Here is a 23,718-nt window from a genome sequence, read left to right on the forward strand (position 1 = left end):
TCCCTGTGCAGTGCCTTATGGGGGCATTGAATTTAGAGGGTATAAAGTATGCATTGGGTCTTTTCTCCTTGTGCAATCCCTTCTGGTGGCATGGAATTAAGAAGGGATAAGGTATGCATGGGGTTCTTTCTCTTTGTGCAATGCCTTACTGTGGCATAGAATTTAGAAGAGATAAGGTATGTATGGGGTCCTTTCTCCCTGTACAATGCCTTATGGTGGCATTGAATTTAGAATGGATAAGGTATGCATGGGGTTCTTTCTCCCTGTTGAATGCTGCATGGTGGCATGTGAAGCAGGATGGGGTCTTCTTGATGTTTCTGCAGAGTGATCAATGGCACAATATAACGGCACAGAACCTGTATAATAAATGATAGGCTGCATTTAAAATCGGAGGACAAGGTGGCGCTGTTGCGTGTGTCGAAGATGCCCGCTCATCAGTAGAGTTCTGCCAACCAGTGGCTCTTGGAGGCTTCTGCTGGCTCTGGACCAGCTGAATTCCTGTGCCTGTATGATGATTTTGGTGTTGGAAAGGGTCAACTTCAGGTGCTGCTGGTTCCCGCTTTATGAAGCTGCCTTCATGCTTGGATTTCCATATCTGTGGTTTTGCAGTGCAGCGCAGCCTGGGATCTGTGACTGCCATGTGCTCTCCACCGTAGGCTGTGTCAGAGGCTGTGGAGCCCTACCGTGGCCTTCCCTTCGAGTAACTCCTTCAGCGTTGTTTTGTCACCCTGATACTGTGCCGAATGCTGCCGGGAGCCGTCCAGCAGAATATTTTGTGGGTGAGCCACCAGTGTGAGAACTGCCAGCTACGTGGGCAAACTCAACCTAACGGGGCGCCTGAAGCGCTGGGGCAGAGCGGTCTACTGGCTGGATCCCCCATTGGGCCTCTGAGGAACATCCCACACTGTGCAGGTACCGCTCCCCTGATGCGGCGAGCCCCCTGGGACTGTATAGGCAGCAGGCTGGGAGCACTGCAGGTCTTGCTATGCTTTGATGTGAGGCGCCATTACTACTGCTGGAACTCTCCTGTGTGGCTGACATATATGGTGCTGACTCTCCTGGAAGCTGTGCCCATCTCCCTTGCTGCCCCCGTGGATGTCTCTCGTATGGAGAACAGCACACCCTACTGTGTCTCTCTAGCCCACAATACCATGGCTGCCGGGCCCCTGGGAGGTGTGTTCCTCCGCTGTGACACGGCGCAAACTGCGGCAAGGTGTTGGTTGCTCCTCCATCTCTGTAGAGGGGTGCCCTGGAGTCTGCTCCTTTGTGGACCAGGCTGTGGGTGCTGGATGTGCTTTGTTGTTGAGGGGGCCCACCGGCCATACCGGGGAGCTTGACTGCCGGCAACCTGTGAGTTCCCCAAATATACTGGACCCTGGCTTCCACCTCCCCTTGTTCTGGACACATGTGCAGGACACTGCAGTCTCACCACGTCCGATAATTGCCCATATGCTAAACTACTGCAGAGGAGCAATTGGACGCATAACCCCTAACTCCAGCCCCCTCACCGCCATCATATTGGAACAGTAGGAGAAAAGCTCTGTATGGGATCCCATGAGTTGTTCCTATACCGCATCGAGTGTATAAGAGACGATATGCACTCAGACAGCCGTACCAAATGTACCCTCGCACTGAAAGTGTGGAAGGATATCAGAACGTACCATTGGACATCATGGAGAGCTGGCAGGAACTTGATGAGGGCAAAGTGATGTCATAAAGCAATACGGAGCCATACTGAAACAATATGAACATACTTAAGAGAGATGATGTAACTGAAGGGACAAGAGAAACATGTATGAAATGATAAAGTAATCATGAATGCAAAAGAAGACAGTGGGCCACACTACGAGTTCTGACCAGGCGTGCATACCGGCACCCGCGAGCAGAACTCATGATTGCACCAGCACCGTTATAAACGGTGCCGGTGCAACCATGCTCCCAACCCCCATTCTGCCCTATGGGGCAGAATGCGGATCAGGAGGCCGGCCATAACGGCACCCACGAATGGGCAATTACCAGGTCCGCCAAACTCGGCATGACCCGGTTACTGCCCATTCGTGGGTGCTAGAAAAAAAAACAACTCCGGCGGCAGCCGTGTCCTTAATAAGGGCACAGCTAACGCCAGAGTTATAGTGAGTGCCAGTAACTTGCTGACCAATAAGTGTAAGTATGTAGTAACGCAAGGTAGAAAAGACATATAGAAGCTTGCTATAGAGGAATATATAACGTGGCTAGGATGGCTATAATTGAAAAATGGACGCTGACTTGTGTCAAGTTTCAATTCTGCTACCTCAAAAACAGATCAGAGTAGAAGAGTCAGGATACGCTTTGTGTGTAATACAAAGAAGAGTGTATGTTGGTTTGGGATAAAGGATGCTATTTTTAAGGAATAGTTGCAAAGTACAAAGGGAGGCTGACGGATAAGCCATGGGCAAGACATATTTGCAGGAGCCAAGTATTGGAGAATTAAAAGTATATACATTTGATACAAGATGGGGTGAGCAAGTCTCTAGAGGCCAAGAAGAGCAATGACATTTAGTATAACTAAATCAAATAGCAGTAAATAAGATGTCAACATTGACAAATAAGTGGTCTCTTCACATGTGACTCCGAAGTCAAAAACAAGGGCTAATCATTAAGCCGCTAATAAAGATATTGATGTGCTTACACTCCCTTGAATGTCCCAGAACAGAGAGCAGCCTACAATATCAATTACAGATGGGAAACCTTGGCTCATGGCCGGACTGATAAGAGATGATGGACTAATTGGGAAAGTGGGAAGTAATCTGACGTGATTCAAGCACCTGGGTTTTGTTTTGCTTATGTGCTGCAAATCGGGCTATACAGTGTTCCATAGACCAGTTTGTTGCCATTTTGTTTGATATAATCAGTATCATACATATTTAGAGGTAGTTTGAGGCGTGCCTTATAGTTAAGAGACAGCCAATGGTGTACTAGCCCCTATGTATTCTATAAGTAGATAAGTTCCTCTAACTAATCCCTTCCGCTAATAGGTTTTACAGTTTGCCCTGTAGGATGACGTCATAGAGGATGCATATTGGGGTATAAGTCTTCTGTGTAATCAAAAAATCTGTACAAGCCTAACAGCAAGGCCTGCAGGGATCCTGTGGTGTCTTCTGCGTACAGAGAAGAATTTGGTTGTTACAGCAATTTGTGTAATTTCTAATATCTGACTAGGCATTGCTGAAAAGCGGAGCACCATGTTGGAACAGCTTTTACCTAATATGTGTTATTGGTGTGGGTGTTGCTATCTGTGGTGTAAGGAGGCAGAAATGAAAGTGCCAGTGTATGAATCAGAAGGGTGAGATAAACAACACAAAGATGGTGGATAAGGTGCCTCAATTCGAGCCAGGGCACTGATGTAGTTAAAGTACTGGCTAGCAGACTTGGAATACGTGCAGTCAGGTCATTGGTGCATCACAAAGTGTTGGTGCATCCAATGTGGTGACTGACAGTGAGGCGATTTATATACATTGCGAGAGGTGCCAAACTTGGACGTTATGCAATTGGTTCATTGGCAATGGAAAGATGCTCAGGTGTCAAGCAGAGTTATAGGTGACAATAAATGTTGCAGTCAACATTCATCCCATGGGGGGGCATGGAATCCAAGCGATCTATCCAATGAATCGTTGTTGAATGAAGTGTTTTGCTACTGGTGATCTTTCAGATGCTGATCTTATGTTCGATTTATGCTCAGACCAACGTGTTTTAACTTTCCTTGTTGTCATTCCTACACAGTAGAGTCTGCATGGGCATTTTAGGTCGTAATGCATCAGTTCTTGTGATGTTTTCAAATTTCTCTGCACAACTGTGGACTGAGTCAGAGTTCTAGCTGCGTTTGAGGAATTTCTCAGTGAGTTGTTCAGCCTTGCTTATGTAGTCTTGATTATCCGAAATGATGCACCTGTATCTGATAAATTGTCTGAGTGGAATACTTGCAATGGTTTTCTTAGGATGAAGACTTGTGGCATGTAAAAGGCTGTTTCTATCTGTGGATTTAATGAATATTGTAGTTTGTAGTTCGCCTAATGTAGTATGGATTCTTACATCCAAGAATTCAATAGATGTCCTACTGGTTTTGCTGGTGAACTTAATTTTGGGTCCCAATAAATCCATCAATATGAAGAACTCAGATAGTTCTTCCTGTGTACCTTCCCAAATGCCAAAGAGGTCATCTATGTATCTCACTAGAAATGTAAGGTGTGTCTTCCATTTTTCGTTGTGGAGAATGTGGGATTCTTACAGGTGTGCCATGTATTTGTTGGCGCAGCTAGGGGCCATGGCCGTGCCCATCGAGGTGCCGGAAATGTGTATGAAGTACTTATTCAGGACAATTGGGAGCAATTTCAGGATAAGTAGTCGATCTGGTCTGCAGATTGCACTCGTGGTCAGTAGGAGCCATTTCATGTCTTCCAGTCTGGGATGATATGCAATGTTGGTGTAGTGGTTTGAGATGTCCATTGTGAATAAGATGTTGACATTCATTGGTGTCTTTGATGTATGTTTTAAATCCATGAGTCAAAGGTTGTATGGCACGATCAACATATTGTGCAAGTGGTTCCAGTAAGCTGTCATTGGCAGCTATTATTGGTCGTCCAGAAGGATGTAAGTATTTATGGACCTTGGGAAGGGTGTAAATGACGGGCATTGATGGATATAGGTTTGTGAGAAAACGCTTGGTGCGATAGGTGATTAGCTCATCGGCTACTGCTTTATCTAGAACTTTTGTGATGATATTGCGCACTTGTGGGATCATTGAAGATTTCCAGGTAGGTATCCTGGTCTGCCAATTGACTTTCGATTTCAATTTTGTATTTGTTCGTGTCCATTAGAACAAGTGCTCCGCCCTTGTCAGCTGGCTTAATGATGAGATCAGGGTTCTTCGAGAGATGGTCTAACACTTGTTGTTCGCAGTGTGTAAAATTAGATCGAGATTGTTTTTTTAATCTGAGTTTTTGAAAATCCTTAAGTAAATTAAATGCAATTTGATTTAGAATTTTGCATAAGGTCTTTCAACTGAAGAACTGAGAACTGAAGCATTGTACTGATTCTGTGATCTACTTTTGGGCAATTGATGTAATCATTTGCTGTGATCATTGTTGAACCTGCGCTAGACCTACTCATTAACCTACATACAAATTTGAGTAAGTGAGTGGACAAGTGTGTTCTCTTTAACTACCTCTTGCTGAGCAATATCGCACTTGAAACACTCTACAAATGACCAGCATTTATTATTTGAGAAGTAGGAGCTTAAGAGACGATTTACGGGTGCCTGAAATTGACGACTTCCCATGTTTGAACCCGAGGACGGCGCAGTCTCATTTATCATCATTGCCCACTACAAGAGAACAGGCTACGACTTCTGCATGGCCTTCTAGAAATGATGATTTTGAAATGGTGCACATGGCTGCACCTACTATTATAACATATATAATCATCTTATGTATGTATAGCATCTTCTCCCAATTTTCCTTCAATCTCCTTCTCTAATTCTCTGGTAAGGAATGGGCCGTCAAGAAAGATGTTTAAAAACAACCTGGAATACACCTTATCGATGACCTTGATCAAAAGAAAAACATCTGAATTATTTTTGAAGAGAAGATCACATAGTTTGCTAGATTTAGATAGCTTGGAAGTCATTCCCTCAAGTTCAATATATTGTCATAATGCCCGCTCCCGGGGAGCCGGTTCAAGCCCTGCGTCCCCGAAAGCGGACATCTAGTCCCCAAGGAAGGACCCAGCAACCCCATATAGGGGCCCTTTGGACAGTGTCCTGGCGCCATAGGCGCCAGGCTCATTATGGAAGTGCTTGGGTGCACTTACCTGATGCAGACCATGCTGCAGGATCCCGGCCTCCTTGAGGCCTGAAAGGAACTACTTTACCTGTGGGACTAATTTACCATCCGGGCGTGGTCGGGGAAGGATACATACCTGATTGGTGGAAGGATACATACCTGGAACTTCTTCCAAGGCTATTTAAACCCCACCTGAAAACCCACACGTGCTTCGCGTTGTTCTGCATCTAGCAGCTGGACGCTCACCGTGTCTGCTCGCCTGCCAGCATCCTGGATCACCTGCAAAGGAAGAGAAGAAGAGAACAGAAGAAGGAAAAGTCCTTACCTGCTAAATCCGCATCCCGGAGACAACCCGCCGACAATCCTGAAAAGGAAGACTTTTATTTAAACGCTCATCGCGTCGATCGCTGCAGCGCCGCATTCCACTCGCCTTTACAGGGCGCCTCCATGTTCAGCAGCGATCATCCGGATTCGCAGTCACGCCCCAGCGCCTAGGGAGAAAAAGACCAGAACAAAAGGTGAGAGAGAGAAGGGAATAAGGAAAGCTAAATCTCCATGTTAAGACTTACCTGTTGATTCATTCCCTCTTCATTTCGGGTCCGCGCCGCATCCTGGCATTTCCGGACCCCGGCCCCCAAGGGGAAAAAGAGACATCAGCGTTAATGAGCGAATGAAAAGACATTACCAAAAAACGCTCATTAAAGACTTACCTGATTTCTACAAGGATTTCACCTCTCATCTGGGGTCGGTGCCTGTTCCCCAGCATTCCGTACCCCGGCCCCTATGGGGAAAAGGACACTAGCATTAGTACATTAATGCATGGACAGAAGGGGAACCTCTTAGCAAAAAACTTACCTGGAAGCCAAGCAAGTTTGGTTCTCACCAATCCGAAAATCCAGTGAAGTAACTGTATACCAACGCGCCCCTGCATCAGAAGCAGGATGGAGAGCTCGTCCTTCCAGACCCTAAGGCGAGACGCTACGAGGAATCACAGAAGGGTTTCGAGGAGGGTGAGAGGGGAAAGTGGGAGGCTGATTGCATTACCCCGCAGAGAGTTAATCCCCTATTTTCGCCTACAAAAGGATACTTCTGCGAGCCAGACAAGCCAGATTTGGGGGCCCGGTCCAGTCCGTCTTCCGAACCCTGCGCATCACCTTAGAAGAGGTCACAGCAGCGCGAACCAGGCCAGCACCTCCGTGGGAGTCAGGTGAGCGTTACATATATGCAGCCTCTGGGGAGTCTCCATTGCCAGAATCCTTAATTGTGGAAACTGACGGGAACAATGTTTTAAATGTAACCTTAGGTGGCCCACCTGGTCCTCATTCTTTTAGATTGGACAATGTAGCAGATAAGGACTTTGTGTCCCATGACACCTACATAAGTAATAGAGAGCCTGAAATAAACTCTGAAACTAATACAGATATTTCTGTTGAAAAGAACCCTTCAAATCTTACATTAACTGCTTTGAATTTTGTCTTGACATCTTTAGTTAATGTATTTGAAATGCTGAAAGGTGAGGTTCAAACCAATTTGGGCACACTCTTGGAACTTACAAAGGAATCTAGTTGCTGTGATGCATCAATGGTGAGCCTCAGTGGGACTATTATTACAACTTTGATGAGCGCATTGAAAGATCTTAAAACACACCAAAATGAACAAACAGCTGACTTAGTTAAACTCAATGACATTTAAAATTGATGAGGAATTAAATAATTGGACTGAAGGCTTCAAATCCCCTGCTAAACGGTTCATTAGAGTCATCCACTCAGCGATCAGAAGTTGTGGACTCTGACCTTAATTTTGAAGATACTCTGCTCTCATAATCTGGCCTAGAGGAATTTATGAGATTGGCTCAAATTTTCGATGAGCCTGGATCAGGATGTCAGTCTCCTGAAGTTGCAACGCAATTGGCCTCTTAATTAGTTCCAGTGATAGATCTGACTGGAACCAATATGATGACATCCTCTACACCATCTCAGGAACAGATAAAGAAGGTAGCAAAAGCTAAAAAGAATAATTTGAAAAAGGTAGTAAGTGCAACCGCAACTGAATCTGGTACGCAAATAGCAAAAATAACAACACAAAAGAATAGAAGAAAAAAACCTGTAAATAACAGATTTTTAAAAAACCTTAATGAGATAATGGATGAGCCTAAGGTGACTGGAACATCACAAAAGACCAAGAGTTTTTGCTAGACGGTGGATTTGTGCGAGACTCAAATTGTAGAGCCTGAGTCTGATGTGATCCCGTTAACTCAGAATACAGAATCACAGGTTGCCATATCAGCTCCATCTAAAACAAGTTTGGCTGTTCAAATGGAGCCACTAATCAAGAAACCAACAAAACAACCAATTCACTGGCTAACTATCTTCTGCAGAGGAAGGAATAATTTAAATCTAAAAACTACTGCCAAGGCCCAATCTGTGAAAACTCCCAACAAATTACTTAATTGTTTCAACTTCATCTGTAACCCCGGCTGTGAACGTCTCTGCTGAGACCACTTTGGTTGCTGCATCTGTTCAGTCTAACAATCAGCAGATTGCCAGTAATGTTTTGTGTCAAGAGGCCAATCCAGTAGATGACTTATGCACTAGTTCTCAGAAAGAGTTGGTTGACAATGTAGCAAGTAAATATAGATAAGGGTTGCAAGGTGTTAAATCGTAGTGCTATATTAACAATTGTGAGGGAAATTCCAGATCTATTTTTGTTCTCCTCACATGACATTGAGTATGTATGCTTTCCATATGACAAAGTCACTAATATAGTAGAGGTTGGTCTTCAGACTAAAATGGGTGCCAAAGCTCTACTGGACGCTTCGAAAGATTTAAAAAAAATGAGAATAGAGATCTTGGCTTCTTTACCTGAGCGGATATCTCTTAAATCGACAAGTGGGTCTAATGGTGATAGAAATAGTCCACCTCCAGGAGAGACACAAGTGTTCCTCAAAGATAGAACACCGAAAGAGGTGGAAGACGGGGACAAAGTAACAACAACGCCCCTACTGAAAACAGGTTAAAAATCTTCTCTCTCTTACCAGCTATTTTGACTCAAGTTTTGCAAACGTTGACAAAGGGTGTAGATTTACTTTAGTAAGGATAGAATGCATGTGGCAAGTTGGAATACACAGGGTTCTACTTCTTTTAAGGTGAAAAATATGAGAGACCTAATATTTGGGGGGCATTATCTGATTCTGTTCCAGGAAACTTTGCTTCAGGAAAGCTACAAATTAGATGGTTTTACGATCATGGATTAATTGGCCACTCGTGGCCTACTAATAGCTTGTAGTTCTTTGGTGCTTAAAATGGAACGTATCACTATGGACGCACAAGGAATTTTAGTTGCAAGAGCCTCCTTTAGAGGGAGCGAATTGATTACAACCATAATCATTATTAATATTTACTGGAATCCTGCTTTCTCCAGACTTACCAACTTTTTGGAGGATCTCTCGCCCCTGCTTACAGCCGTGAAAACAAGTTTTGAACATGATAATATACTACTGGCAGGGGACCTTATTCCATACTGCTGCACAAATGGGGATAACAACAAGACAAATTCATTGGGGTGGCAGAATGGCAAAATATGGCAACAATGTTTTGCAAAGGGGAATCTATGCCTGGCAAATGGGAATATTCAAGGAGATTTCATTCCAAAGAACACCTGGGAAAATGGAAATTGATTATCTGGTCCTTTTGCATGATTTATTCAGCTATTGGAAAACATTGAGATTTTAGAGAAAGGTTTGAGCGATCATAATCTCTTAACAGCGTCCTTCTCTGTTGAAACACAAGAACCAGAAAGAGTGATCTATTCTGGTGCTAACACATTCTCAAGAAAAAATCGAACGGTTCATTTTAGAAAAGGTGGTTGTGACTTAAATAGCAAGTTTATGGAGCTCCTAGGAATCCCAGCAGATACTGATATGGTAAAATCCTGTTCACCGACTTCGTTTATAGAATTTCTGTGGGAACTGGATCAACCTCAAGACAATAATAATCAAAAAAATGTAAACATACCTTTGATGAAGCAACTGCCTTGCACAAAAATGCTCTAAGAAAAGCGAAGTTCAAAAGATGCCTAGATTAACCTTTCTTGAAAAAAAGGGAATTGACTAACCACTATAGGAATTGGTCCAGGTCTTATAGGTTTAACCTTTAACCACCTTGATGTTCAACTGATGTTGGAGGCTGCTAATGCCAGGAACTCTAGGAACTTATGTGACATAATAGACCGGCAGCACTTCTCTCAAGTGTACATGCAAAGTAATACAGTTCTAGAAAATTATTGGTTGATTTACTATCGTAACTTATTCAAAGAATCGAAACCAGTGAGAATTTAATTGCCGAATCACATCTTTTGACCTAGAGACAACCTAGTGATCATGTTATCATTTGACCTAGACAGTTGAAGATCTAATTATCCAGGCATCCGGTTCGAGAGCCCCAGGACCTAACGGTCTGACTAATACAAGCCTGAAGAACAATGTTACAACATGGGCCAGACTATTAATGATGCTATTCAGGGGCATCTTAAGAGCTAAGCGAGTCCCTGACTCTTGACACGGCCATAGTCATACCTATATTTAAAAAAGGGGACCGGGCCAATCCCATCAATTACTGTCCAATAGCCCTCCTAGACACTGATAGTAAGATCTTGTCATGGATTGTTTTGAGAAACTTCTGGGTATTAAGCGCGTTATAAATATATATCAGAGTCAATATTGTCCTGGAACTCACCAATTCCTTCGAGCCAGTGAAGCAACTGGTTATCTACGCGCCCCTGTGCTCAATGCAGGATGGAGAGCTCATCTTTTCAAACCATCAGGTGAGACTATAAGAGGGGACATCCAAGGTGATCAGTGGGGAGGACAGCGGGGTGGGGGGATTTACGCTCAACTCCACGGGTGGTTAATTCCCTTTCTCCATTTGCAGAAGAATATTCCTACGGGCCAAGCAAACAAAGCTAGGTGGGCCAATCCAGTCCGTCATCTCGGCCCTACGCGTCACATTGGTGGAGACCGCAGCAGTCCAGTCCAGATCGACGCCTCTGTGGGAGCCAGGTGAGCGTAACACCCTCCCGAGCCTTGAAATTATTCATACTCCTTGTGAGAATTAATAATTTGCCCACAGTGATAATAAGGGGTCCCCAGTTAAAAATACCACCCAAAAAGGGTTCTTGTCGGATTTGTGGTATATCCCCTATTTTAGAAACTAACAAACATGTGTTAACTGAATGTATGATACTGAGTAACGTATATAGGAGCCTTTTTAGGAAGACTTGTACATAGGTATGATACAATTAAGAGTTCGGGTATGTAGAGACGTGGTTGGAAAATTAAATGAGCGTGGACAGTCTTGTTAAATTAAGGTGAAAACATTAAAACTCATTATAAGATGGCGACGTCAGATATATATTTAATGTGTTTGATGAAATTTGGTTATGGTGTTTTGTTTATGATGTTTTATATATAGTTGTTTTTTAATGTATTTTTTAAATTCGATTGAGATGATATGTGAAAAGTTCAAATGAACTAAACACATTAAAGTAAATAAATAAATAAAAATAGTTAATTTGGTAGGATCAAGTTAACGCCATTGGCAAAGTTCAGTGGGGTCATCACCGGATCTATTATCACCTGGATCCTATGCAAGAGTGTTAAAAAGGAAACAAATTTGCTCATAAGGATAAGATAGTACATACCTGTATTCAAAACAGGGTTGACTTGGGAGTCCATCAGAATACACATTTCTGACTTGGCCAGATTTCCTGTGTCCAGTCTGTAGGAGAGGCACCCATTATCATTATCTATGTTTTATTAGCATTCAGTTTAATATTTTATTATTCACCACCCGTGATCACTGAGCGCCTGGGTCTGCCACATCAGGAACTGATTCCAATCCAAAAGTAAAGGTCCACTTGTATCTCACATTCTTTTGGGTGAGAAATCTCACTACTGGGCCCTTTGCTCTTCTTTTTTGCAGGGTGCTTTGGGCCAGATCTTGATATAACTGTACATCCATTCCATTGACTCTTATTGGCTCCGATGTTCGACCTGCCATCTGTTCCTTTTGGGAATATGATGTCACTGCCGCCAACACATCACTCGGCCTAGTGACAGGAACACAATGTGTAGGATGCATTTAAGGCGACCATGAGGGGGCAGTTAATTGCTAAAAAAAAGTATAGAGGGATAAACAACTTAATCATTTGCAGACAGAGTTAGAAACCCAACTTCAACAAATAATGGCCAGGATGGATACGGATACTGCAACCGCGCTGAGGAAAGAATGCAGAAAGGTCAAGTGCCAATTAGAGGTTTACCAATCCGGAGAGTGGAAAAATCTCTGCAGTATTTACGGCAATGATTTTATATCAAGGCCAGCAAGGCAGATCACCTCCTAGCGCAGAAGTTGAGGAAAAAAGAGGCATCCAGGACGATCCTAAAAATTATATCAGGGGGGGAGAACTCCTCCTCAAGTGACATTTAAAAGGCCTTCATGAAGTGTTGCTCTTCCTTAAATTCTTTGACTCCCCCATTGAAGAGGAGCAGGGGCATATTTTTCTCATTGTCCATTACAGAATATTACACGAAGGGAGAGGGAGGAGTTGGAAGGAGTTGGAAGGAGTTGGAAGGGGATATTTTGCCCAAAGAAGTGAGGGCAGCAATCTTATTCCTGACAGTTAATAAGGCCCCCATGGCCATACAGTTTTCCTGCGATTGTTTTGTAAAACAGTTAAAAAAGCATTGATCTCAGTGTTGGTGCCTCTATTCAACCCCTTTGGAACTTCAGGGCGAATTACCCCGACTATGGAGGAGGCAAAAGTGGTGCTGCTTCCTAAACCCAATAAAGATAGTATTCAGAGTGAGTCATACCGTCCCATTACGCTTATTATATTATAATTATAGACGTGAAATTATATACTAAAATATTGGCAACTAGACTGAAAAAGATACTTCCCAACTCCATCAACCCCAATCAATCGTAATTCATTACACATAGGCAAACATTTGATATTACGGGATGAGTTTGTCACCTAAGAGAAAGTAAGCAAAAATCAGGGGTAAAAAATTCCTAAATCCCTTCACTCCCTATATCACTTCAATTACTCTCCTCTACTAGAGAAAGTGAGGCAGTTGCTGACCGAGTGGGGGTTCCTGTCAATATCGTGGCTGGGGAGGATTAACGTCCTCAAGATAGTGATCCTCCATAAGGCTTTGTATTACTTTCAAGCCCTTCCAGTACCGGTCCGGCAGCAATTCTTTGGGACTCTACAAAAACAGATCGGGTCATTCATTGCGAATTGGAAAAAACTGAGGGTAGCTATGAAAACACTATTTGTGTCCAAACACAAGGGGTGACTGGGGGTGCCTAGCCTCCACCTATACTACTTAGCCCAATTTTGAGTTGTTCGGGAGTGGTTTATGGGCAACCAGGGCAAGATACTACACACCACTACCCCATTTCTCTTTATGCTATTCTGTTTTTGTAAAGTGACATTTATGAGGCGCATTACATCATGGCTTCCAAAACTAAAGCCTGCCAACAAATACAAGCTGATTTATAGCTGTGATAAAAACGAATGCTTATGATGAACTTTGTTTCCCAAATTCCTTAGCCTGAGTCATAAGGGCATTGAATCACTCATTAAGTCAATTACAATTCTGAATATGATGATTTATCGATATATTTTTCTTTTTGTTTCAGGTTATGCAAGACAAAATAATTTGCCTTCCAAAAAGGGTATATCCGGCACAGAACCACTCTTCTATTCTCAATGCATCAAGCACAATTTCAAGTGCTTCTCAACTCCCTCAAATCAAGCCATCCACCGCTCCTGCAACTGTGGAGATGAGGGGGCTTAAGACTGACTTGGACCTTCAGCAGTACAGCTTCATCAATCAAATTTGTTATGAGCGTGCCCTCCATTGGTATGCTAAGTACTTTCCATATCTTGTCCTTATACATACACTCGTTTTCATGCTTTGCAGTAACTTCTGGTTCAAATTCCCTGGATCAAGCTCAAAAATTGAGCACTTCATTTCAATTCTGGGAAAATGTTTTGACTCTCCTTGGACAACACGAGCTTTATCAGAGGTATCCGGTGAGGACCCAGAAGAAAAGGATAACAGGAAGAACAATTTAAGCAAATCGATCGCAAACTCAGCTATGGCAGAAGGCACATTGTTGAAGACCCAGTCTTTACGATCAATACCGGAGAAGTGTGTAGTCGATAAGGCAACAGCTGGTGCTCTGGATAAGAAGGAAGGTGAACAAGCAAAAGCTTTGTTTGAGAAGGTGAAAAAATTCAGACTTCATGTGGAAGAAGGTGATCTCCTATATGCAATGTATGTTCGTCAAACTATACTGAAAGTAATAAAATTCCTTATTATTATTGGCTACAATAGCGCACTGGTTTCTGAAGTACAATTTACAGTGGACTGTAATGTGGATATACAAGACATGACAGGATATAGGCATTTTTCTTGTAATCATACCATGGCGCATTTATTTTCCAAACTTTCCTTCTGTTACTTGTGCTTTGTGAGCGTCTACGGTTTAACTTGCCTTTATACCTTATACTGGTTGTTCTATCGATCTCTTAAAGAATATTCTTTTGAATATGTGCGTCAAGAGTCAGGAATTGATGATATCCCTGATGTCAAAAATGACTTTGCCTTCATGTTTCACATGATTGACCAGTATGACCCATTGTATTCTAAAAGATTTGCTGTTTTCCTGTCTGAAGTCAGTGAAAACAAATTGAAGCAACTCAATCTAAATAATGAATGGACCCCAGAGAAGCTTAGGCAGAGGCTGCAGACGAACGCCTATAACCGACTGGAGATGCAGCTTTTCATGCTGTCTGGGCTTCCAGACACAGTCTTTGAAATTACTGAGCTTCAATCTTTGAAGCTTGAAATCATCAATAATGTTATGATACCAGCCACGATTGCTCAACTTGACAATCTGCAGGAGCTGTCGCTGTACCAGTGCTCTGTAAAAATCCACACAGCTGCTTTGGCTTTCCTCAAGGAAAACCTGAAGATCTTACGTGTCAAGTTTGATGACATCCGAGAACTTCCGCCATGGATGTATGGGCTGAGAAATCTGGAAGAGCTGTACCTGATCGGGTCATTAAGTCAAGATATTTCCAAAAACATAACACTTGAGTCTTTTCGAGAACTTAAAAGCTTAAAAACCCTTTACATCAAGAGCAACTTATCTAAAGTCCCTCAGCCCATTGTTGATGTCTCCAGTCACCTTCAAAAGCTGTCAATACATAACGATGGCACAAAGTTAGTGATGCTGAACAACTTGAAGAAAATGGTGAACCTAACAGAGCTTGATCTTGTTCATTGCGACCTGGAGCGCATACCTCATGCCGTCTTCAGCCTTCTTACACTGCAGGAATTGGACTTGAAAGAAAACAACCTCAAGTCAATTGAAGAAATATTAAGTTTCCAACACTTGAGAAAACTTACCATCCTAAAGTTATGGCACAATAGCATAACCTACATTCCAGAACACATAAAAAAACTTGGCAGCTTGGAACGATTATATTTCAGCCACAACAAAATAGAGGTTCTTCCCTCCCACTTATTTCTATGCAACAAACTCCGATATCTGGATTTATCTTATAATGACATTCGATTCATTCCACCTGAGATAGGAGTCCTCCAGAGTTTGCAGTATTTCTCGATTGCTTGCAACAAAGTTGAAAGTGTGCCTGATGAACTCTATTTTTGTAAGAAACTAAAAACTTTGAAACTCGGAAAAAATAACTTGTGCTCCTTGTCACCCAAAATAGGTTACTTGTTGTTCCTTTCCTACTTGGATATCAAAGGCAATCACTTTGAAAGTCTCCCTCCAGAACTTGGAGTGTGTAAGGCTTTAAAACGAAATGGGCTGATTGTCGAAGACACTTTGTTTGAAACGCTGCCTTGTGATGTAAGGGAACAAATGAAGTCGGAGTAGCTGTGTAGACTCAAAAGTACATTTCAAGGATTGTGGTTTGCTGAGGAAATCAGAGAAATGTTTATCTAACAACAACAGCATCTACTTGGGTAGTTTAAAAATCCAGTTCGAAATGAAAATGTGGAAAGCAGCACTACCATGTAAATCTCTCTACAACGTTTACAGGCTTATGGGAGATTTACCAGCATGAACAATGTACAATAGGAGCTGCATTTGTTGAAAACGTGGAAGAGGTCACGTGTTCTGCTATTTCTGATTGGGCCACTGTGGCAGTCCATCAGTAGATCAGAACACAGGTAAGAAGCCAAAGGATTATAGGAACCTGACATATTTTGGATACCCCAAACACATTTCAGGATAAGACATATTTTTCAGGGTAAATCGCATTTTCATCTGAAACTCTTTTTAAGCACCATTAGATTATCTTGTTGAAATGTCTGGCTTGTCTGCAATGAGTATCAGTTAATGCTGCTACTAGAGGGATGTTGGTATCATCATGACACGGAAACCCAGGGGTACCAAAAATATTTGTTGGAATATGTCATTTGTTTTATTTTATTTTGATTTTTGACACACTGCCATGCCTGTATTAGCAGAATAGTGCAAAGAGAGGCTATATTTATAATACATATTTAATTATATTTTTTTACATGCAGCATCAAACTTATCTTTTTTCGTGCACTTGTGTAAATGTTGGTTGGTTTTGCACTGATGGGATGTGAGCATCGTGTATATGTATCTGGGATAATTTAGTTTTACAGTATTGTTTGTAATTATTTGGCATTCTTTTTCTTAGTCTTTATATCACATGGTTCTTAATTCACAGCTCTTACTTTCAGTGGGCCAATGTGATGTCTGCGCAAACAGATCTATGATACAGTATTATAAAAATGTCGGTTCCAAAAGTAAGATTATTACTTAGTCGAAGTAGCATTGTAATACCTACTCAATATCTAGTTATCACAATCTTCCTTAAATAAACTGAAGATTGGTGCTTTTATAGATTGAAAATAGTAAAGAAAAAGAATGGCACCCTCTTGATACATAATAGTATCTATGTATAAATCCTTACCCACCAATGGAAAGGCAGTATCGAAGGGTATAATCAGTGGCGTTTCCAGACTCTTTTGACTGGGGTGGCCACTGACTTATGCACTGGTGGCATGAAGTACGAGCACGCATGCACACACGTCTGAATAGCATTAATTTACTATTTGTCTCCACTACCCATATCTACTTACATTAGCGTCTTACATTCCTGTGTTTAAAGTTTAATGATCATGGTTTAGGATAATGGGGTGGCACCTGGGGTGGCCAGTCAGATTCCAGGGGTAGCACGTGCCACTAGAGCCCACTCCCTGTACACGCCACTTGGCATAATCACACTTTAGGAGCAGTTGTCACGTGGTGTTGATAAAACATTAGGTGACAGAAATATCTTGGTTTGAAAGGTCGGTCTGTTCAGCAGGAATTTGAAACAGGAAACCTGGTCTTCAGTAATTATATCATGCATTACACAATGATATAGTTGTTGTCATCCCACAGCTTAGCAGGCATATTCGATTTCATGGTTTGCTATACCAAGGGAAAACAAATGCCAGGTCTTGTTCTATGGGCTGTTATACTGCAATAATATAAAAAAATACAAGCCCTGCCTTTTGGCCCAAGGTCTGTATATTTTAGGGGAGTCTTTCTGATGAGATATTATAAAGTTCTTTGTTCAGCAAAGCATCACTGATAGAGAGCTCTGCTCTACCTGATGTGCAGCCCGTAGAAGCCTGCCCTTTGGAAGATAGCCTTTTCTGGTGCTGTGTTGTTACAAACATTTAGGGGATAGTTCACACATGTTTATGACATTTGGGTAATGTATGTAGGTACACTTGCGCAAACCCAGCAACCAATTGACACAGTGTCTGGGGTGACACCTTCAGCCAGGCCTACTTTGTGCATTGCAAGCTGGGACTTTTAGTTTAATTTTTCTCATTGAGATTATTTCCCTATAAGTGCCAGCATGCAAGGAGAAAGGCCAGGACTGGCTGAAATGTGGCTATGTATCAGTTTCGTGGGAAATTGATCATGGCGTGATCATTGAAATTCACAAGTATCCCTTGTGTACAATGTCCGTTTAGGAAGACAGGCATTCACATGATTATGCTACACATGCAATAAAGATGTCATCTACGAGTTGCCATAGGTTGTACCTTTTGGAAATTATACAATTTTCTTAAAAAATCTTTGTGAAACAACCCTTCTCCTTAACAACAGCCATTTTCATGTTAGGTCTGCCCTTAACTGTCTTTGCTTTTATTTTTTATTTACATAGACAATGCATATTCCTAGTGCCAGGGTAAATATGCACAATTATTCAAGCATGCCACGTCTTCCCTGATGTACTGCTGGACCTCCTCAAATGAAACCTAGAGGATCAACTGAAATGTTTGTAAAGGGGAAGGGGAGGTAAATTCTGTCCTGTGTTCATAAATGTTGCTTCACGACCCTGGCGTTAAGGGTTTAACGGCGCCGTAAAAGGTGTCGGCGCCGTTAAACCCTTAACGCCTGATTATGAGGTCCCTTTGCGGGACCCGACCTTAACGGCTGGTTTTTCCAGCCGTTAAAGTAGGGACCCGCAAAGGGACTTTGGTGCTAATAACGGTACCGCAATTTGCGGTACCGTTATTAGCGCCTTCCCCATTCCCATTGAGCCCTATGGGGCAAAAATGGGAATGGGGAAGGGCCCTGGCGGCATGGGGAATTACTGCCCCACCAACCTCGGAATTGGGTGGTAATCCCCCATTCCGCCATGGCGCACACCGGCATGGACCATGGTGCTAACAGCACCATGGTCCTCCGCCTGGGTCGTAATGAGGCCCAATGTGTTGATTTTGTTTAATTTCAGTATTTTGGTTCATTGATAAGCCACGCCACACAATTTCATATGCAGCAGCGCACACTGCATGTCAAGAAAACACAGCATTATTCTGATGTGAAAAAAGTGATTTATAAAGGGGGTAATTCATGGAATAAATGTGCGCTGAAATTTGTGGCGCAAGCTGGCGCACGCTCCCTCTCTGCACAAGCTGCGTGCGCTGCTTCTGCGTGGGAATCTATGAATTGCCCCCAAAATATTTTTCAAGGACAAATAATACGTATCTAGCGTATTCATAAATCATAGTGTATATATGTTTAAATATAGGGATTACACTTTTTAGAGTTTGGTATATGTAATAAAACATGTAGTGAAAAAACATCTGAGTTCTGCCATCAAATTTAACAGTGCAAAAGTGGAATGGGGGCCCATTCTAAATTGCGCATATGTGCAGTAAATTATTAATAGAAAAACAACCTTGTTGAAGTCCAATTAAAAAAGAAGATACAATGAAATTGTACTATATATTTAGAATTTACATAATTTTTAAAGCCAAATTAAGTAGCATAGAAATGAAATTCCAATAACACATTCAAAATTACACAAGTGTGCCTTTGAATATAAGGTCAATTTAACGTAAGTGTTTAGGATTCTTTTCTCTTTGTCGTTCCTAATCAATTAGAAAAGTGGCTTAATCTAACATTATCGTTTTAGCTTCAGCTGTCATGTATAGTAATGCAGTATTTAATGTAGGTTTCCTAACTCTCAACGCATGAGCATGCTGTCTTAACTTCACTACCTGCTACATTTTCTCCAATAATTCACAGTTTATAATCGGAAGGACCTCCAAAATCTATGCTGGATTAGGACAAATTTGGGAACAGTGGGTTCTTAGGGTATTTGTGTGTGTGAGTGGGGGGGGGGATGTGGAGGGGAGGAGGGATACAGATTGATTAATTTGTGTGTTATTCTTAATGGTGGGTAGGATAAAGGAAAATCCAGTCATGTGTTTTAACTTTGACCTGTCTAGCCCAATGTGGTACAATTTGTGTCAGATACCATTTTGGGATTGTGCTTCATCACAACATGAATAAAGTGTGTAGTCTAACATGAGACAAAGGCCCTCTCTGGCTTGTGGGTCTGAGGTTTTCTGAAGGCTAATAGGGTTGCGCTGGAGTGAGTCTGTCAACGAGCCAGACTTCTGAGAGGCTGGTGGAAAAAAAAAGGATAGAACGGTTCAGGACTGAATGTTGTGATTTTATATATATCAACACTTTTTGGGTTCCATTCCATCGTAAAACTCTCATGTTGAGCCACCTTAGACATTGTTGTATGGTTTAGTAAAGTAGGTATGACTGGCACTTGTTGTGCATGTGACCAACATGATCAGCCCTTAGAACAAGAGCTGCTTTTGGGTCGATATTTAAACCTCGGATCTCATCTCCCTGCAATGAAGACTTGAAATCAGACCTCGCATGCCCCTTATTCAGACCCCTTCTTTGAACAGGGAAGACCAAGTGAGCATTCTAAAGACAAGCATATACATTGGCCCAGCCAGAATCCACTTGAAGAAAAGGCAATGTGGTCTGATCGCAGGCCCTTGGTTCGCCATTCATATAGATGAAAGGGTCACATTTCAGACCATTATCTTCAATTAGCCGTCCTCTGAAACACCTGGGTACATCAACTCACATGCAGGTCATGAACACTGATGTAAGGGGGCTGCCACAAGCCAAAGCTGTCAGTAATTAACCATATCTTTCCACCTTTGCATGTGTCTGGCCACATGTCACTGTGGGATCAGGAGATCCATGTATGGAGAGCATCCCCTTGCAAATAAGGGTTGCAAATCATATGGTCATCAACTTTCCCCACCACACCTGTGTAAATCTACATGCTCTCCATGTGCTGAGCACTGACGGTGCACACACAAGTGACCTTAACCCCTCAAGTGCTAAGGACAAGATTGCTCGTCCTAGGTGCATGGGATCTCCCATTAGGTTCATTTTTCTTAGCAGTTAGAGTGTGCCGCGCGCACGTTTTTTCAACCCGTACACACAAAAGTGCCTGCTCATGTTTAAGACTATTTTGTGAATCATCACAAAGTTTATACTGTAATTTCTGTTCCTTTTAAAAATGCAGGACACACATATGGGAACTTGGATTATAATGATGATAAAATTGCAAATTACATCAACGGAAGCCCACAGGAAATCCAGCTGCACCCCTGTGATAACATCAGGTGTGTCTTGGGCTTACAAAATGTCCTTGATAGTTTACAAATGCATAGGATCACTTAAATCATTAATACTTATGAAAATTAAATGTTTAGTAGTATTTAGGAAAAACCTTTGGAATTTTAGTCACTTTTATAAAACCCATCAGTATTAAACCAAGTGTTGGTCATTTCTCTATGTATAATATAAAGGAGATGCATTTTTCTTCAATGTTATACCTTGCTGTGCAAGCCAAGTGTTATAATCAATATTTCACAGATATAAACTGTGCAGTTAGTAAATTGTTGTATTTATTCCCTTTCTCTTAAGCTCAACTAAACTGCACTTCAATGGAATGACAAGCATATGTTGCATATATCAGTGCATTGTGTAATGGAAGACATATATATCTGCACTACTTCCCCATAGCTCTGGAATACTTGTATTTCACTGTATGTATTGAGAGGAATTGTATGATGTCAAAAAAAGAAGTATGACTTGAAGAAATACAGGCGTTTCCTGCACCTCTGTGCTTGCAAAATGGGGGGCGGGGGGGAAAAACTGTAATTTCTGATGGTAAAGAAAACGAGTTTTGACCCATTTTGACTGACTGTAGCAGTGCTTTGAAATACTTCTTAAAGAAAAGGAAACAATTCAGCAGAAGCTGCACTGTTCAATGTGGTAACATGTAACTGTCATATGTAAATTATGTTTTATAATAAGTATAAGGTTGTTGTATGTATTGAGAAATGCTACTTTTCTCACCACTGAGTATTATATTTAGGAAAGGCTGCCTGCATATCTTATGGTAAAAGTCTAGTACTTCTGCATTGTGTAAGCGTATATGCACATATGTATATACATGGATACGCACATTAACACTTAATGATGTATGTGTCTTAATCCTATACAGCAGAAATACGCACATATTAGCTGTGTTTAAGAATGTGTTACTGACTGGATTATGAAATAATTGATATCATACAGTATTACAATAAAATACGTGTACACTTATTATTTGATATTGCCTTAAAATGTACATAAGGGTGTTACTTGCTAGAGCATAAACATCTCGCCAACAGACATTAACACACACTCAATTAAGTTGTTTGGGAATAATGTATAATGTTTCAGTTCATGATACTGAATTTCGTAAAGTAGTGGCATTTTATGACATATCAAGATTTGTAATGATTTGTTGCTCCCTATTTGCTGTAAAATTTCACCATTTTTGATGAGACAATGTTGTAACGGGCGTGTTTGCGTCCATGAGGCTCAAGTCACATTTCCCCTGATTTATTACATTGTCCAATGTTTAAGTGCCAAATGCCATTTGCTACAGCTCCAAGTCCAAATCTGGTATTAAAAAGCTTTAGTCTGTGCCTCTGTTCGTATTATATTGTAAATATCTGACACAGTACAGTCCAAGCATCTGAAGTGTGATTTATTCACAAGATGCCAGAAGTATTCCACAGTCAAAGAGCACGTGTAAGTGTTGCTGAGTAGATTCTAGCATGTCACTGGCACAGCGTGGCACAGCGTGGCACATAACACGTGACTGTGCACAGACCTGGGGCCGGATTACAGAACCTTTTCACTAATACGGTGCTATTTTACTCAGTATTTGCACCCGGGAAAAAATTTAATCGAAACATGTATCTGCACTGAGGAGATTGTTTTGCCCCAATGAAAATGCTGTGCAAATTTGGACTTTCATTGGTACAGTTACTGTAATATGGGTTCTGATGTTTTCAGGACTGCTAAAGCAAGGAAAATATACTGTTTAACTGAATGTTCAGAGAAAATAATTGTGTGATGTATTTATTTATTTATTTTCCAAATACTTTGTACTTCTACCTTGTTTGTTTTTACAAACAATTGTACACACACACACACAGTCCTCATATGTTGTCGAAGAATCTATTTCAACATGGTTCTTGCCTTATATTAAATTCCTTCTCTATCATCACTTTAAAAAATAAAGTTTTTGTGACATAAATAGATTCACAAGTTTACTTTCCCTTATATGAAGCAAAAAGAACTGTTACGTGTAACATTCTGCTGCATGTAATTGATTGTCAGTATAAGCAGGTGTCGAGCAGTGTGAGCGTTTTAATTATGGGGTCTGAAAATACATTTTGGTTCATTTGGATAACTTGTGCAGCATCGCTGATAGGATGATGCTCCATGTTGTTGCAGATGCTTTGCAGAGGTAACTGACTTTCACTGCAAGACACATGGAAGGGTTACAGGAAAAACATACAGGTGTGTTGTGTCAAACGCACTCCGTGGTCAAGCGTGGCAATAGTGGGTCTTTTGCATGAAATACAACAGAGCTCTAATGGAACAGTGTTTCCTAACGCTGCGGTGGAATGGAATTACAAGTAATCATAATCCCTCAGGGTTAAAATCACATGGACCGTTTTACTGCTGTGTTGCTGACTATGGCTGGCTTTGTTTGGGACATCATTTTGAGCCCTCCTCTCTATATCCGGGCATCATAACATTGCCTGCAGTATTCTGGGGCCAGATCTCAGTGTACCACTTTTTGCCACGGCCTGATCAGACTGTCTTTACTGATGACAACCACATACTCCTTCTACACTACTTAGTAGCTCACATACCAGCAAGCGGAACATTGTGAGAAATACGCCAATGGCTTTGATGATCATATTCCTATCAATGCCTGTAGTCCCAGGACTGCCTCCACTGGCATGGTTGGTCATCAGTATTAACTGCAGTGCGCACCGTCGTAGCACAGGAACACTGGGATTCAGTTCTACTCGTTCCCTTCTCCCTTTACTTAGTGAGTGGCAGCTTACTGCTTGCTAGTGTGCAGACACTAG

The 23,718-nt window shown here is 41.7% G+C and overlaps 1 protein-coding gene across 2 annotated transcripts in view; it reads left to right on the forward strand.

The window, feature by feature from the left end:
• LOC138541388 (volume-regulated anion channel subunit LRRC8C) overlaps positions 1-22,875 on the forward strand; it is a 235,826-nt gene extending 212,951 nt beyond the window's left edge. For both annotated transcript variants that reach the window (XM_069641754.1, XM_069641753.1), the window contains one exon: positions 13,520-22,875. In XM_069641754.1, coding sequence (XP_069497855.1) covers positions 13,520-15,790 — 2,271 coding nt within the window. In that variant the 3' untranslated portion in view covers positions 15,791-22,875. The remainder of the gene's footprint in view (positions 1-13,519) is intronic.
• The last annotated feature ends 843 nt before the right edge of the window (positions 22,876-23,718 follow it).

This window comes from Ambystoma mexicanum, chromosome 1q (assembly GCF_040938575.1).
Source record: "Ambystoma mexicanum isolate Mex_15411 chromosome 1q, UKY_AmexF1_1, whole genome shotgun sequence".
NCBI classification, from domain to species: Eukaryota; Metazoa; Chordata; class Amphibia; order Caudata; family Ambystomatidae; genus Ambystoma; species Ambystoma mexicanum.